The sequence below is a fragment of the Chiloscyllium plagiosum genome, unplaced genomic scaffold (genome assembly GCF_037043375.1).
Source record: "Chiloscyllium plagiosum isolate Xiang-an unplaced genomic scaffold, Cpla_swu_hap1 HiC_scaffold_21, whole genome shotgun sequence".
Lineage (NCBI taxonomy): Eukaryota > Metazoa > Chordata > Chondrichthyes > Orectolobiformes > Hemiscylliidae > Chiloscyllium > Chiloscyllium plagiosum.
This window is the reverse complement of record NW_028270159.1, coordinates 25,804,016-25,818,829: the sequence shown is the minus strand read 5'-3', so window position 1 is coordinate 25,818,829 and position 14,814 is coordinate 25,804,016. Positions and strand designations below refer to the sequence as shown.

The window sequence follows — 14,814 nt, the reverse complement described above, 5'->3', positions numbered from 1 at the left end:
GAAATAGGCTAGGCTATTTTCCAAATTAATAAAAAGGCTCTGAAAACAGATATTTTAAGAGACATCGATGTTTTGGCTTTCTTTGCATTCCATTCTCTAAACTCGTTTATCTACCTTAAATCATTTGAGAGTCAGTATTAACCCCTAGGAGATTTGCGGGTGGGGGTTGGGCATAGTAGGTTACACTTCAGAAGCAGTTGTCACGAGTCACCATGATTTCATCAAAAATTAACAAGCATAAGATAAAAAGACCTTTTCAAAGAGTTAAAACAAAGGGCTTCTTAAACAACTCTCTACCAAGCCAACTGAAAAAGAGCACGACATGCAGAAAGCAGATCCCAGTTGAATAATCTGTTAATCAAAAACCAGAACATGCAAGTCATTATCGAAGTAATAACATGGAAAAAAAAACAGGTTTGCTTGAGTTTTCTGTTTCTTCACAAAAAGTACACATAGAATAGTGTTAAGAACAAAATTATGTCACTTTACGCGTTTAAAAATTAAGGCAGTTGCTGAGTCTCCTCCCCCGAGGCCAATGTTTGCTGGTAGCTTTCTTTAGAAAAACTAGATAGCAGCTGATATCAAATTTTAAACAACTAACATTCATACTACCTTCCCATGTATCCATTTCATTCTTCTCCCGTAACTTGCATAGCAGCCATCCATGCAAATATTTGCTACAAATTATCAGCAGTTAGAAAGCACCTCATGTTTCCCAGCGCTAGTTTCTGGAAGCTTAGATGCAACAGTCAACCCCACAGGTCAGTTTACAAGCTGGTCATGTGACTGTAAAGTTCAAGCCCTAAGGTCACAACTTTGCTTCGAGTCCTCTGATGACCAAAGGTTATCTGAATGGAACTGATAGCTCTATTTTTTTTTGTTAACATTGTAACCTCAAAGATTAACCCTTAAACAGAGAACAGTAGCATTTAATTTAAAATTGGGAGGTTAAGTGACAATGAACAACAGCAAACGTATGCATTGTATGGTCCTCGTAAGTGTTTTAATTTCAGTTTCTTTTGTCATTCACACTGTAGCTAGGCAACACCGAAGTAATTATAAAACATGAATTAATCTAAAACTGCTGTTATACGACCTCAGGCTCTGTTCCACTTCTGATGACAAACTTACATTTAAACAATCCAAACACTTGCTTGAATTACTACTGAATTGGTGACGATTGCAAGGGATTCACTAGAGAATCGGGGCACATGTGTTGTCAATGGTAAAGCAAGGCCATCTATTACAAGCCAGAATCCTCCCTCACAGATCCATCAATGCCAATGTATAATCAAGGGCTTAAAATGAGCAGTACCAAACAGCAAATCCTACTGCTCATTACAAAACATTAAGAATTGCATTTGAAACAGACTTTCGACAGCATTATTCCACGTCAAAGTATAATACAGTACTTTACCTTCCATAAAGTTTGATTCCGTCTTCATTCCAAGTAAGACAGAAGCATTTAAAATGACATGATTAGTCCCCCCTCCTGATCAGCAAGCCATGTCCTCTTGGAAGCACATCTCGCTGCCATTATGTTGACGAAAGCCAGCAAAATCAGATCTTTATGTTAATTGTGTGATGTCACAGATAAGGGGCTTTTCAAATTCAAATTAAAGAATTCAAGTGGTTAAGTATTTTAAAAGCAGAAAGGTTATCTGACGGCTTCTCATTGGACCAAATGAAGCAAGTAACTTTCACTATTCAAAATATTAATGATTTAACTCTGATATTATTGTAAATATCCTTACTAGTAAGGTCATCGTGAGAAAAAGGATATTGCCTGACCAAACCCTGGCCGCATAGACATTTGACTTAAGTAAAAATGACAACCAATAATAGTAAAAGTCATTAAAGATACTTCTTTAAATGCTTTTGAGTGACTTCAAAATTTGCATGTCTGGGTTGAGCCATTTACTGCTGAAAATGGCAATATATTAGATACAGTCAATCTGGAACATTTCAAACAATAGTTAAAACACTCAATATATATTTTAAAATACGTAACAATCACAAAAGCATATTGAAAAAAAATCCTGAACTAAATTTGTTTGTAATACAAGGAAAAAATAAATTGCTCCTCCTCTCACAATCTTTAAGTTATTTAACTTTTTGCAGAAAGGATGAAGAGCAGTAATGCACCATTTGTGTACTTACGCTGCTGACCTCTGCCCTTTGATCCTAGTTACTAACAATCACAAAGCCAAAAACTGGGAATGTAAAGTGAAGGTCAGCTCCTTGAGTACACAAACTGTGATGTGAACACTCACTACAAAAAAAAACCTAAAGCAAGATGGCGTTTTCAGATGCAAAATTCTTTCACTCATACACATACAAATATTATATACTCTATTTTCATACCCTGACTGATTCATTTTGCCAATGCCAAGATTGACCCTTCATAAAACAGGCTTATCATTTTTCATCAATATTAAAATCCTTTTATGTTTGTGATATAAGCAGCATTGGGGAAAACTTTTGTACAATATTAAATACAAATAAGTAGTTCATACTATCATACTGATGTTGGATTCCAAAATAAGGTTTCTAAAACTGCTTTATAAATCTTGCAGCAATCCAGAATAATACTAAATTGGAAATGTTAATTTACCTAAAAATAAATATTTGGATATATCTACACATTAAACAATCAAGAATTTTTAAAACAGTTTTGCCCCACAGAACTATGCCTGGGAAGGTGGGAAATTAAAAGTCTGGATTTATACTCTAGAATGTTGCTTATTCAGGCAACAAAAGTACATACATGAAGCACTAATTGGGATCTTTTGATGCCAATTGCATCCCAGTGACATTTTAACTTGCTGCCGAGCAGGGAGTCTGCTTAAAGCAAATCAGGCCAGAATTGGAACACAATACCCCTGAAAGGTAAGGTTTTTTAAAAAAAAAACTTTCTTTTGTGGCACCAGGAAATCAGGAGTGCTCTTGCAGCCCCTATAAGCAGTATGCAAACCCCGACAACCTTAGACTTGCCCTCTAAATCCCTCCCCTGCAACTCATGCCCATATTCCCCATCCTTGCATCTTTACCCAACTTTAAAGTCTAGAAACTGATGAATAAAGGGTATTGAGTACACAAAGCATGATGTGGAAAAGGACGCAGGCAGCAGAGCTTTGGATCAGCCATGAAAGGTGCTAAGTGGAAGCTAAACCTGGAGACCACTGGTAAAGCCACATTCACCAGTGACAAAGACATGGATGAGAGATCGAAACAACAAGTGACAGTGTAAGATCAGAGGTACAAGCATATTGTCTTAATAATAAAGAGAATATTGAGTAAGAAACTTAGCTCAGTTTAAGGAGGACAGGTTGTCTTCAAATTGTTGTGACGAGAACAAGAAATTGAAGTAGGTGGCAAGATTAGAGAGTTTGCTCTCGGGTTTCCCACTATGATTTTGTCTTTCTAATAGTTACTTGCAAGAAATTATGCTTCGTATGCAAGTGGATATCAGATGAGCAGTCTGGCAGCACAAATGTAGTAGAGGATTCGAGTGTTTTATTGAAGCATTTATAATACTGATTAGCACGGAGGCCAGGACAGAAATCTGAACAGTCAAGTACTTCAGTGGATTGGGATCAAGGTTCAAAAGAAGAGATCAAAGACAGTCTGGTGGTTCAGAAAATAAACTAGAAAATGATGGGTGTACTGGGCCAGGGTGAAGGTGACCTCAGGTAGTGGTTGGCTTGGTGGGCATCAAATTGGTCAGCGAACCAAAAAAAACACATGCTTTCTTTCTTTGCAGCAAAAGTGGCTTTGAGCTGTTCAAATTTGGTGGTAGAGGTAAAGTTGGAAGAGTGGAATGAATGTGAAGCTGGTTGGAAAGAAACTGCAACGGTAGAGGTGGCTGGTATCTTGGTGCACCAGGGATGATCAGAGAGTCTTAAGCAGTTATGGTGAAGGAGGTGAAGAGAATGGATTGATGTAGTTCAGCCAAATGTGGTGATAAATAGCAAAACTAAAAGTTCAACAATATGCTCAAATCCCTAATGTGGATTTAAGAGATTGAATATCAGAGCCATAGCTGGGGCATCACAGAGATTGGAAATAGTAAGTGTTGCTGGGAATATGGGAATTAACTAACTTTTGGTACACTATTTAAGTTTCTATTATATTCATTCTTGGCATTCTTCAATGATATTAATGAAGAATGTTATGCAGGTTACAATTTTTAAGAATTAAATTGAGGTGTATTTTGTCAAAATTCATTTGCATTTTCAGTTTTGCAATTGAAAAGAAATCTCCAAAGTGGTTTTGAAAATAAATCCTTTGAAAGAAATAGTCATAAAATGTAAGTTCAAACAGTGAATCAACTGAAAGCAATTGGAAGCAGGTTTTAAAAAGGTTAAATACATTAACAACTAAATGATGTAGATGATACAATATCAGTAGCATTCTTTATCAGGGTCAAGAAGCTCTGACTTATTTCCTAGACTATGTTCTAGCTTCCATTAAAAGAAATGGAACATTAAGGAAAGGAGGGAGATTTAAAATGGCAGATTTCTGGACAATGATAGTGTTTTTTCATAAATATGTGCAGAAATGTATTCCAGGTAGATATAGGGGAAAACAGAAGTGAGGGGGGGGGTGTTGGGGAAGAAAGGGGAAATTAATTCACTTTATTTACATTTTTAAATACATTGGATTTAGTAAATGCAGAAATTATTTTGAAACTATTTCTTTTATGCCTTTTTATCTTTATGTACTCTTTGGCAGGAGAGAAGTTACAAAGCACTAGTGAAGTAGTATTTAGTGTTGAAATCACAACTCCTTTGAGGACGTGGCTTTGTATAAACAAAAAACAAAAAAGCCCTCTGCACTTTTCTTATGTTAATGTGACTAATCTGTTCTTTGCATCACAATGACCATTCCTGCCTTGTGTACGAACGCATTTGACTGTAATAATAGGGCTAAGACTAGCAAATGCAGCAATGCATCATTAATAATCCTTTGCTAATTAACTAGCACCGGGATGTGGCTTATTCACACACATGAAGCTTCTGACTGTGGCAGCAATCCCATTGTTCAATGAATGGAGTCAGCTGCTTTGATTTCAACGCCTAGTCTATTTATATGTTAAAAGACAAATCTAAATTTAAACTAGCAGCCTAACTTTTAACTTACATTTTCTGATAAACATTTGTATATTCCATGCTTTGAAAAAAAAACAATAGATGCCTGCAATGAGTGACCTCTTTTGTGACTAAACACTCCAAATAGCCAAATGTGTGTAAATTGCTCCATATACAGAACTAAGTAAACAAGTTGCAAATAAATACAACATTTTGATCAAAGAAACAAACACTGCCTTCTTGAAAGCTTTCCTAAATAATTTGAATGTATGTGCCCTATAGATTGATTTATGTTTTACAATAATTAACTCAGTTTAATTTACATCTGCATAAAAATGCATTTGGGGGTATGTTTCTCCTTAGTAAGTGCTTTTGTACAATTTTATAGATGTTAGCAATCACAAGAGCCTTTTAACAACATGGTTCTTAGATAATTCCTTCCCTAAAAATAATCTGCTTAATATAACAACATGCATGCATAAAACACTTAACACAGCAAAACGTAATAAAAATGCACCTCTCACGAGCAAGAAAAAAGATAATACACCACAGTATAAATGCCCAAAGTTTGATGAAATAGATATGTTTTAAGAAGCATAGGAACACGGAGTACAGAAGTTTAATTATTTAAGAAAGAAAATTTAAGCTTAGGCAGTTGAAGGGATGGTTGAACTGATCAAAACTGAGGATCAGCAGGAAGCCCAACTGAATAGCTGCAGTAAGTTGCAGAACTAGGGAGGCGACATCACTATTCATGAATTTGAGAAAAAGGAAAATAACTTAAGGTTGAGGTACTGCTGAACAAGGAACCAACGTAGTCAACAACCAGTAGATAGGCAAATGGATGTGTATTAGATCTTGGATGACAGAGTTTTGTTGAGCACAAGTTTATGAAGGATGGAAAATGGAAAGCCTGCCAAAAGAATGGTTGTTGCACAAGTCAAGTTTTATGGAATCAATGGTGTGGATGAGGATTTCAATAACAGATGATCTAGTAAAGGGATATTGTTACTGAAGTTGAAATTGGTGGTCTTTATGATGAATGGATGTGTGGTCAGAAACTAGGCTGAGAAACTGTGGTTGCAAAACAGGAAATAGGAGCATGAACGGACCATTCAGACCCTGAAACCTGTTCTGTCATTCAACAAGATTTTCTGCCAATTTCTACCACAATGCCATCTTCTCAATCTATCTCAATATCACATGATGCCTTTAATATCTATAAATCTATTCATCTCTGTCCTAAGCAAACTCAATGACAGAGCCCCCACAGACTATCTGGGTAGAGAATGTGAAAGATTCATGACTCTTTGAATGAAGAGCTTCCTCCTCAGCTCAGTCCTAAATGGTGTTACTTGAAGATTGTGATTCCTGGTTGTGGATTAACGCCCCAACCAGGGAAACATCCCTTCTGCAACTAACTTGTTGAGCTTTTTAAGATTTTATGTCATTCTCAAAATCAGCTCTCAGTTTTTCAAAACTTTAGGAGTACAAGCTTGACCTTCCAAATCTATCCTCATAGAACAACTCAACCATCTCAGGAATCAATAAATTTTGTTGCACTCATTCTATCACAGTGTTATAGAACAGTAATTATTCAGAAAAAAAGTAATTCAGCGTTTCATATCTGCACCTTGTTTACGAAGGTAAGGAGATCAAAAATGCATACATTGCTCTGGGTAATATATATTTCAGTATGAAATACAACAGTAAAAATACAAATATTCTGGTTAGATCTCAGAATATTTGTTACCAGGGAAATGACTGAAGTCAGTGGCTAGCGATGGAACAAAATCTGATGTGGGGCTGTGAAGAGAAGAGCTTCAATCTTTGCAAACTTAGTTACAGGAAATTTCTGCAAATGGAGTTCTGGATATCAGATATGTAATACTACAAATTAGGAAATTAGGAGAGATGTGGTATGGTAGAACTGGGTGTCAGTCTTATTGACAGCCATGGCAGCCATCAAAGGAAAAACTCTTAATGCCTCACGAATGAGTTGGGATTAAGAATTCAAGTAAACACAACCTAAATCACTCTTTGTAGTGATTTGTGGTGGCACAACAATAAAAGGGACAAGGGAGGGTGGACTTCACATCAGGCTGAACTATGCCTAATGTCCCCACATACTGCAGAGTTCCTCAAGCATTCCTCCCGAAGCTGCGTGCAAATTTATCCATTCTGATGATGACACCCACCTCTATTTCACCACCAGGCCTCTTGATCTGTCCACTGTTAATGTAGCATCAGATCAGTTGCCCCGCGTCCAGTCTTGGATCAGCTTTCATTTCCTTCAGACATCATCTTAATCCAACAATAAACTCTCCATCCCTTGCACTACTTCCATTTCAACCCCTCACCATCATTTAAGACTGCTGGTGTCTTATTCAAATTAATGTTCATAACTTAAGCTGAACTAGGGATAGTGAAACCTGTTTGCTATTAAAATCTGCAACCATCTTTTTTTACCTTCAATATTCCACTATTCCTTCTTCTTAATAACCTTCATCTTGCATCCTCTGTAAATCTCAACTCATCCAAAACTGTGCTGCCTTTATCCTTGTCTGTATCAAGTTCTACATATATCACATATATATGTGATATATACATGCATCACATATATCACCGGTCTTCACTAACCTGCATTACATTGCTTCATCCAGTAAACAAGTCCAGGACGGGAGTGTAGTAGATGGTGAATAATCAAATAACCATAAAATTAGAACTAATCATTCTAGAGTTAAGCATAGGAAGCACAATAGAAACTTTTTTAAAAGGAAAACCAGGCTAACATTAACTCTTATGCAATCAAACCAAGTAAATGGACTCAGCCACAATCTAGATGAAAAGTAGAATAGGCTCAAAGGCAAAGCTGAATGGCATAGTCCTATTCCCAGGCTATCTGTCAGTCATCCATAGCTTCAAATTTAAAATTTTAGTTACTGCATTTAAAAACAATCATTTGGGGAATGTGGATGTTGCTCACTGCTCAGCATTTATTGCCCATCCCAGTTGCCCTTGAGAAGATGGTGGTCAGCTGCCTTCTTGAACTGCTGCAGACCACCTGCGATGGGTTGACTCACAATGCCTCTGAGTAGGGAATTCCCAGATTTGGACCCAGCGACAGTGAAGAAATGGTGATATATTTTAGGATGGTGAGTGTCTTGGAAGGGAAGGTGGGGGTGTACCCATGTATCTGCTGCACTTGTCCTTCGAGATGGAAGTGGTTGTGGGTTTGGAAGGTGTTGGCTGAGGATCTCAAGTGAATTTCTCCAGAGAATCTTGTAGAAACTGTATACTGCTGTGACTAAGTGTCAGTGGTGGAGGGAGTGGATGCTTGTAGATTTAATGCCAAACAAGTGGACTGCTTTGTCCTAGATGGTGTCAAGCTTTGAGTGTTGTTGGAGCCTCAACCATCCAGGTAAATGGGAAGCATTCCATCAAAATCGTGACTTATGCCATGTAGATGATGGACAGGCTTTGGGGAGTCAGGAGGTGAGTTGCTCATTGTAGTATTCCTAGCCTCTGACCTGTCCTTGTAGCCAGTTTGTGCAAATTGTAAGTCCAATTGAGTTTCTGTTCAATTATAACCCCAGGATGTTGACAGTGGACTATTTAGTGATGGTATCATCATTGAATGTCAAGGGGCAATGGTCATAGATTGATATTTGTATGGTGTGAATGCTACTTGTCAGTCCAAATCAGGATATTGTCCAGATCTTGTTGCATTTGAACATGGACTGCTCTAGTCCCTAATCAGCTGTGAATGGTGCTGAACATTGCACAACTATCAGCAAACATTCCCACTTCTGGCCTTATGATGGAGAGAAGGTCATTGGGGAAGCAGTTGAAGAGGTTTGGGCCTCAGACAATACCCTGAGGAACTTCTGCAGAGATGTCCTGGAGCTGAGATTACTGACCACCAACAACAACAATCATCTTCCTGTGGCCAGAAATGACTCCAACCAGTGCAGCCTTTGCCCCGATACCCACTGATTGCAGTTTTGCTCCTTGATCCACACACAGTAGAATACAGCCTTGCTGTCAAGGACTGTCACTCCCCTCCCCTCTGGAGTTCAGCTCTTTTGGCCATGTTTGAACAAAGACTGCACTGAGATCAGGAGCTGCTTGGCCCTGGCAAAACCCAAACTGGGCGTCACTGAGCAGGTGCTGCTTGATAGCACTGTTGATGACACCTTCCATGACTTTACTTATGATAAAAAGTAGACAGACATGGTGGGAATTGACCAGGTTGGATCTGTCCTGCTTTTTATGTACAGGACATACCTGGGCAATGTTCCACACTGTCGGGTAGCTGTCAGTGTTGTAGCTGTACAGGAAAAGTTGGCCTTGGGGTCTGGCAAGTTCTGGAGCATAGGTCTTCAGTGCTATTGCTGGAATGTTGTCAGGGCTTAAAGCCTTTGCAGTAGCCAGTGTCTCCAACCATTTCTTGATATTAAGTGAAGTGAATTGAATTGGCTAAAGATTGGTATCCGTGATACTGGGGACCACTGGAGGAGGCCAACATGAATCCTCCACTCAGCAGTTCTGGCTGAAGATTACAGCGAATGCTTCAGCCTTATCTTTTGCAATGATGTGCTTGGCTCTTCCATCACTGAGGATGCTTGTGGAGTTCCCTCCTCCAGTGAGTTGTTTGACTGTCCACCATCAATTCATGACTGGATGTGGCAGGACTGCGGAGCTTACATAAAATGTGTTGGTTATGGGCTCACATCTCTTTCTACCACTTGCTGCTTTTGCTTTTTGGCACGCAAATAGTCCTGTTTGGTAGTTTCACCAGGGTGACACCTCATTTTCAGGTATGTTAAGTGCTGCTCCTGGCATGCCTACTACATTGAACTAGTTTAATGGTAGTGGTTGAATTGGGGATATGCCAGGGCATGAGGTTGCAGATTGTGCTGGAGGACAATTCTGCTAATGTTGATGGCCCACAGTACCTCACGGATGCGCAGTCTTGAGTTGCTAGATCTGTTCAACGTCTGTCCCATTCAGCATGGCAATCGTGCCACACAGCACTATGGAAGTTATTTTCAAAGTGAAGGAAGGACTTAGTCTTCACAAGGATTGTGTGGTGGTCATTCTTACTGATATTGTCATGGACAGATGCACCTGTCGCCAGTAGATTGGTAAGGATGAGATCATGTTTTTCTCTCTTGTTGACTTTCGCACCACTTAGTCTAGCAACTATGTCATAGAGTCATATCGCACAGAAACAGCCCCTTCGGTTCAACCAGTCCACACCAAAAGTAATCGCAAACTAAACTCAACCAACCTGCCTGCTCCTGGCCCACATCCCTCCAAAATGTTTCTATTCATGTACTTATGTAAGTGCCTGTTAAACATAACTGTGTCCGCATTCACCACTTGCTCAGGAAATTCAATTCAGACACGTACCACCCTTTGTGTAAAAAATTTGCCCCCATTTCTTTTTTAAATCTCTCTCCTTTCACATTAAAAATATGCCCCCTCATCTTGAAAACCCCCTCCTAGGGAAAAGATACCAATCATTAACCCTATCCATACCACTCATAATTCGATAAACCTCTATAAGGTAACCTCTCAACCTCCTACATTAGTGAAACAGGTCCCAGCCGAATTAGCCTTTATGTCCTTTCGGACCCAACATTCTCGATTAGTAGTACTGCTACCGAGCCACTCTTGGTGGTGGAAATTGAAATCCCCCATCATGAGTATGTTTTGTGTCCTTGCCGTCCTCAGTACTTTCTCTAAGTGTTGTTCAACATGGAGGAATACTGATTCATCAGCTGAGGGAGGATAGTACACAGTAATCAGCAGGAGGATTCCTTGCTCATGTTTAACCTGAAGCCATTGGGTCTGGAGTCAATATTGAGGACTCCTAGGCCAAATCCCTCCTGACTGTATACCACTCTATCACCACCTCTGCTGCATCTGTCCTGTTAGTGGGATAAGATGTATCCAGGGATGGTGATAGTGGTGTCTGGGCCATTATCTGTAATGTACAATTCTATGAGTATGACTCTGTCAGCCTGTTGCTTGACGAGCCTATGGATTGCTCTCCCAATTTTGACACTAACCTCTAGGTGTTAGTAAGGAGGATTTTGCAGCATCAAGATGTCTGTTTCCGCTATTGTCTTTTCCAGTTGATGCCAGGTGATCTGTTTGGTTTCATTTTTCTGAGACTTTGTAGTGATTGATACAAGTGAGTGGTTTGCTAGACCATTTCAGAGGGCTGTGGGTCTGGCATCATATGTAGGCCAGATGAGGTGAGGATGGTAAATTTCCTTCCCTAAAAGGCATTAGTGAACCAGATTGCCTTTTCTGCTAATAGAAAACAGTTTCATGGTCATTAATAGATTCTTAATTCCAGATACTTGTTTTTTTGAATTCAAGTTCCACCATCTGCCTTGACAGGATTCAAACCTGAGTCCCCAGAACATTAGCTGAGTTTCTGGATTGATCGTCCAGTCATAATACCACTAGGCTATCACCTACCTAAACTGAATCCACATAAGATCTCATCCTACCTCTTCAATCTCCTTTGGAAGTATAACTTTCCCCAAAATCACTAAATGTCTGACTCTAGCCACATGTGCATTCCTCCTCTTGAAATCACAGCACTAGCAGTTGTAACTTCAGTACCTTGGTCCCACACTCTGTAATATACTTCCTAGATATTGAAGCCTCTCCTCCTACCTCACATCTTTAAGGCCCTCCATAAAACACATGATTTTGCTCATCCCTCTAAGCATTGGTGACAGGTTATCAACCTGACACATTGGTAAAGATTTTCCTGTGGTTTTGAATTTCCTGACTTTGAGATGGAATGGTGCTCCCAAGCCTACACTTTCTACAAGCCAGACTGGTGGAGTTACTTTCCCAAAAGGCAGCCTCTTAATTGCTGGTTTCCACAATTGACAGCATGCCATCTCCCAATGCTGCCAATTTAATTACAGGACAAGCAGTTCCACCGAGAGAAAATAGTAGCGCTGAGTCAAGTTTGAGAACAAGAGGGTACCTCAAAATAGAAGTGCAGTCAGAGGGGTATAATTGATTAAAGATGATAGCAACAGATCCAACAGAATGCCAGGAAAAGCCCTCGAGGAGGATTGTTGAGATCAAAGGGCTTCTTTTCCTTCTCACAGTTCAATCAATGAAATTTGTTGAAATGAAATGTTAAAAGAACTGAACACTGCTAATGCAACACAGGTTGATAGACAGAACCCATGAGGTTCACACAAAACTTTCTAAGGAGGATTCCATAGATAATTATGTAGCAAAAAGGCCATTGTCAAACAAGATGGCTCCTGAGCAAACATGCATAGAATTTGGAAGGGTAAATCAAAATAGTTCTGCTTGGATGCAGGCATTAAAGATGGATATGGAGATACCGGAGTTGGACTGGGGTGGACAAGGTCAATAATCAAACACCAGGTTATACTCAAATAGGTTTATTTGAAATTGCAAGCTTTCCTCCAGAGCTCAGCTTAAAACAGATTCGAAGAGGGACCTCACACCTAAAATGCATCGTCTAATCTGAGCTGTCACCCCTTGTACATTGATCAAATCTTCAACTATCTAGGGACAAAGATTTGAACGGAATCTGGATTTTGCATTTTAATTTGCAGTCTACCTCTTAACTGATTAAAGGACTCCACAAGGGCAGCTTGTTTTAAAATTGTTAACTTTTTTTTAATAAATTCTTATACCTCTCTATCATACCACGCCTGAGAAAGGTGTAGAGCTCTGAAAACTTGCAATTTCAAATAATCCTGTTGGACGACAACCTGGTGTCATTTGATTTTTTACATTAAAGATGGAGATTATATATGAGAGGCTGAGAGAAATAATTTTCACTCCATTCATTAGTAAGTATTCACACGGAAATCTAGAAGATTGCAACAACTAGATAGATAGAGATGGTTGCTGATTTCAAGGTGAGAGACTCGTAGAATTTTACAGTATATTGTGACCGTGCTGGCTCCCAAACAAGCTGCCAACTAGTTTCAATCTCCAGCCCCAACACTGTAGCCCTCTATATTGATCACTTCCAAATATATATTCAGCTCTCTTTTGAAACACTGATGTAAACCCTTTTTCTATCACCCCCACCACCCCAACCATCCTGAGACTTACAGAATGTAAGAGGGTAAAAGGAAGGCAAGTTGCCAGGGATGAAAAGGGAACTAACTGCTGGGAATGCTCTGGATATTCTCAAGCCAGAAAGGAAAGTGCAGAGTGTGGAAATGATGTCTGAAGGCCTAAGTGTATCCAATGTCACAAGGTGGGACAGCTGTGTGCAGATTTCTGGAGGTTGCAAGGCACACCCATGGGATGTATTCAGGGACTCAAGGTCAATGCAAAGAAAGGAACCTCGATGGGCAGTACAGTAACCCAAGTTGTAGCTTCACACAGCTGCAAACAGCTCAGTACGAATACTGATAAGAGATGAAGAGGATGTCACAGAATCATTGGGAATGCCTGTCAAAAGGAAAGCTAACTCATTCATGAGATAGTTAGTCCTCTCTTTATATGAAGAAATACTGAGTCACTCAAACTCCTGCTGGGGAAAGACATATTTTTTCCACCAAAAAGAATGCATTAGATGCTAAAGACTTAGTAAATGGTATTGGAATGGAGTATATACCCATACCTTGCGTCAGGTGCACCTAGGAAGGGCATTACAGTGTGCAACCGAGGCAGCTGAAGGTACAGTTGTCAATGCTATATTTCAAGAGGAGGAATGCATATGTGGATAGAGTCAGTGCCCTAGTGTCTGGGATGGTAACCATATTGGTTGTCCATAATTTATCTGTAGACAAAGATGACTTATACCAAGGAAATGATTTAAAATAGTGCAGCACGGTGGCTCAATGGTTAGCACTGCTGCCTCACAGCACAAGGTACCCAGGTTCGATTCCAGCCTTGGGCAACTATATCAGTATTTGGTGGAAAAAATGTCTTTCCCCAGCAGGAGTTTGAGTGGCTCAGTATTTCTTCATATAAAGAGAGGATTAACTATCTCATAAATAAGTTAGCTTTTCTTTTGACAACATTCCCAATGATTCTGTGGCATCCTCTTCATCTCCTCTTATCAGTATTTGTATTGAGCTGTAATTGCAGCTGTGTGAAGCTACAACTTGGGTTACTGTACTGCCTTGGGCACCAACAACAAAAACAGAAATTGCTGGAAAAGCTCAGCAGGTCTGGCAGCATCTGTGTAGAGAAATCAGCATTAATGTTTCAGTTCAAGTAAGGCTTCTTCAGTCAAGCACCAATGTGACATAGTTATACCCATGAAATCGTAGCATACAGACAATATACCTCCATTATTGAACACCAGTTGGAGAAAGCACTGAGGGTGGCAGAGGTGCAGAATCCATTGTGGGAATGTGCCTTCAGTATCTTTCACCAGGAGTAGCTTGGTAGCACCACTACTGTCTGGGCTGGTTGAGTCCTAAAGGGCAAAGCTGCTAGACTGGGTCTATAGCAATTAATGAAACAACCACCAAGAAAGAAAAACAGACTTGACCTCATCCTCAAACATCTGTATGCTGCAGATGCATCTGTACATGACATGACCGGTAAGAGTCACCACCGCGTAATCCTTGTGGAAACTAAATTCCATCTTTACATTAAAGATACCCTCCATCATTTTATATGGCACTATTGTTATGCTGAATGGAAGACACTTTAAACAGATCTAGCAACTCAAAATGGACAT

General features: G+C 39.5%; 1 protein-coding gene across 7 annotated transcripts in view; it reads right to left on the bottom strand.

The window, feature by feature from the left end:
* LOC122564841 (nuclear receptor subfamily 6 group A member 1) overlaps positions 1 to 14,814 on the bottom strand; it is a 426,486-nt gene that overhangs the window by 180,608 nt on the left and 231,064 nt on the right. The window contains exon 1 of one of the 7 annotated variants that reach the window (XM_043720170.2): positions 1,418 to 1,453. The exons of 5 other annotated variants lie outside the window; for them this stretch is intronic. In XM_043720170.2, coding sequence (XP_043576105.1) covers positions 1,418 to 1,445 — 28 coding nt within the window. In that variant the 5' untranslated portion in view covers positions 1,446 to 1,453. Of the gene's footprint in view, positions 1 to 612; positions 1,202 to 1,417; positions 1,454 to 14,814 lie in introns of those variants that run through there. One more of the 7 variants, XM_043720171.2, reaches the window with a different exon arrangement.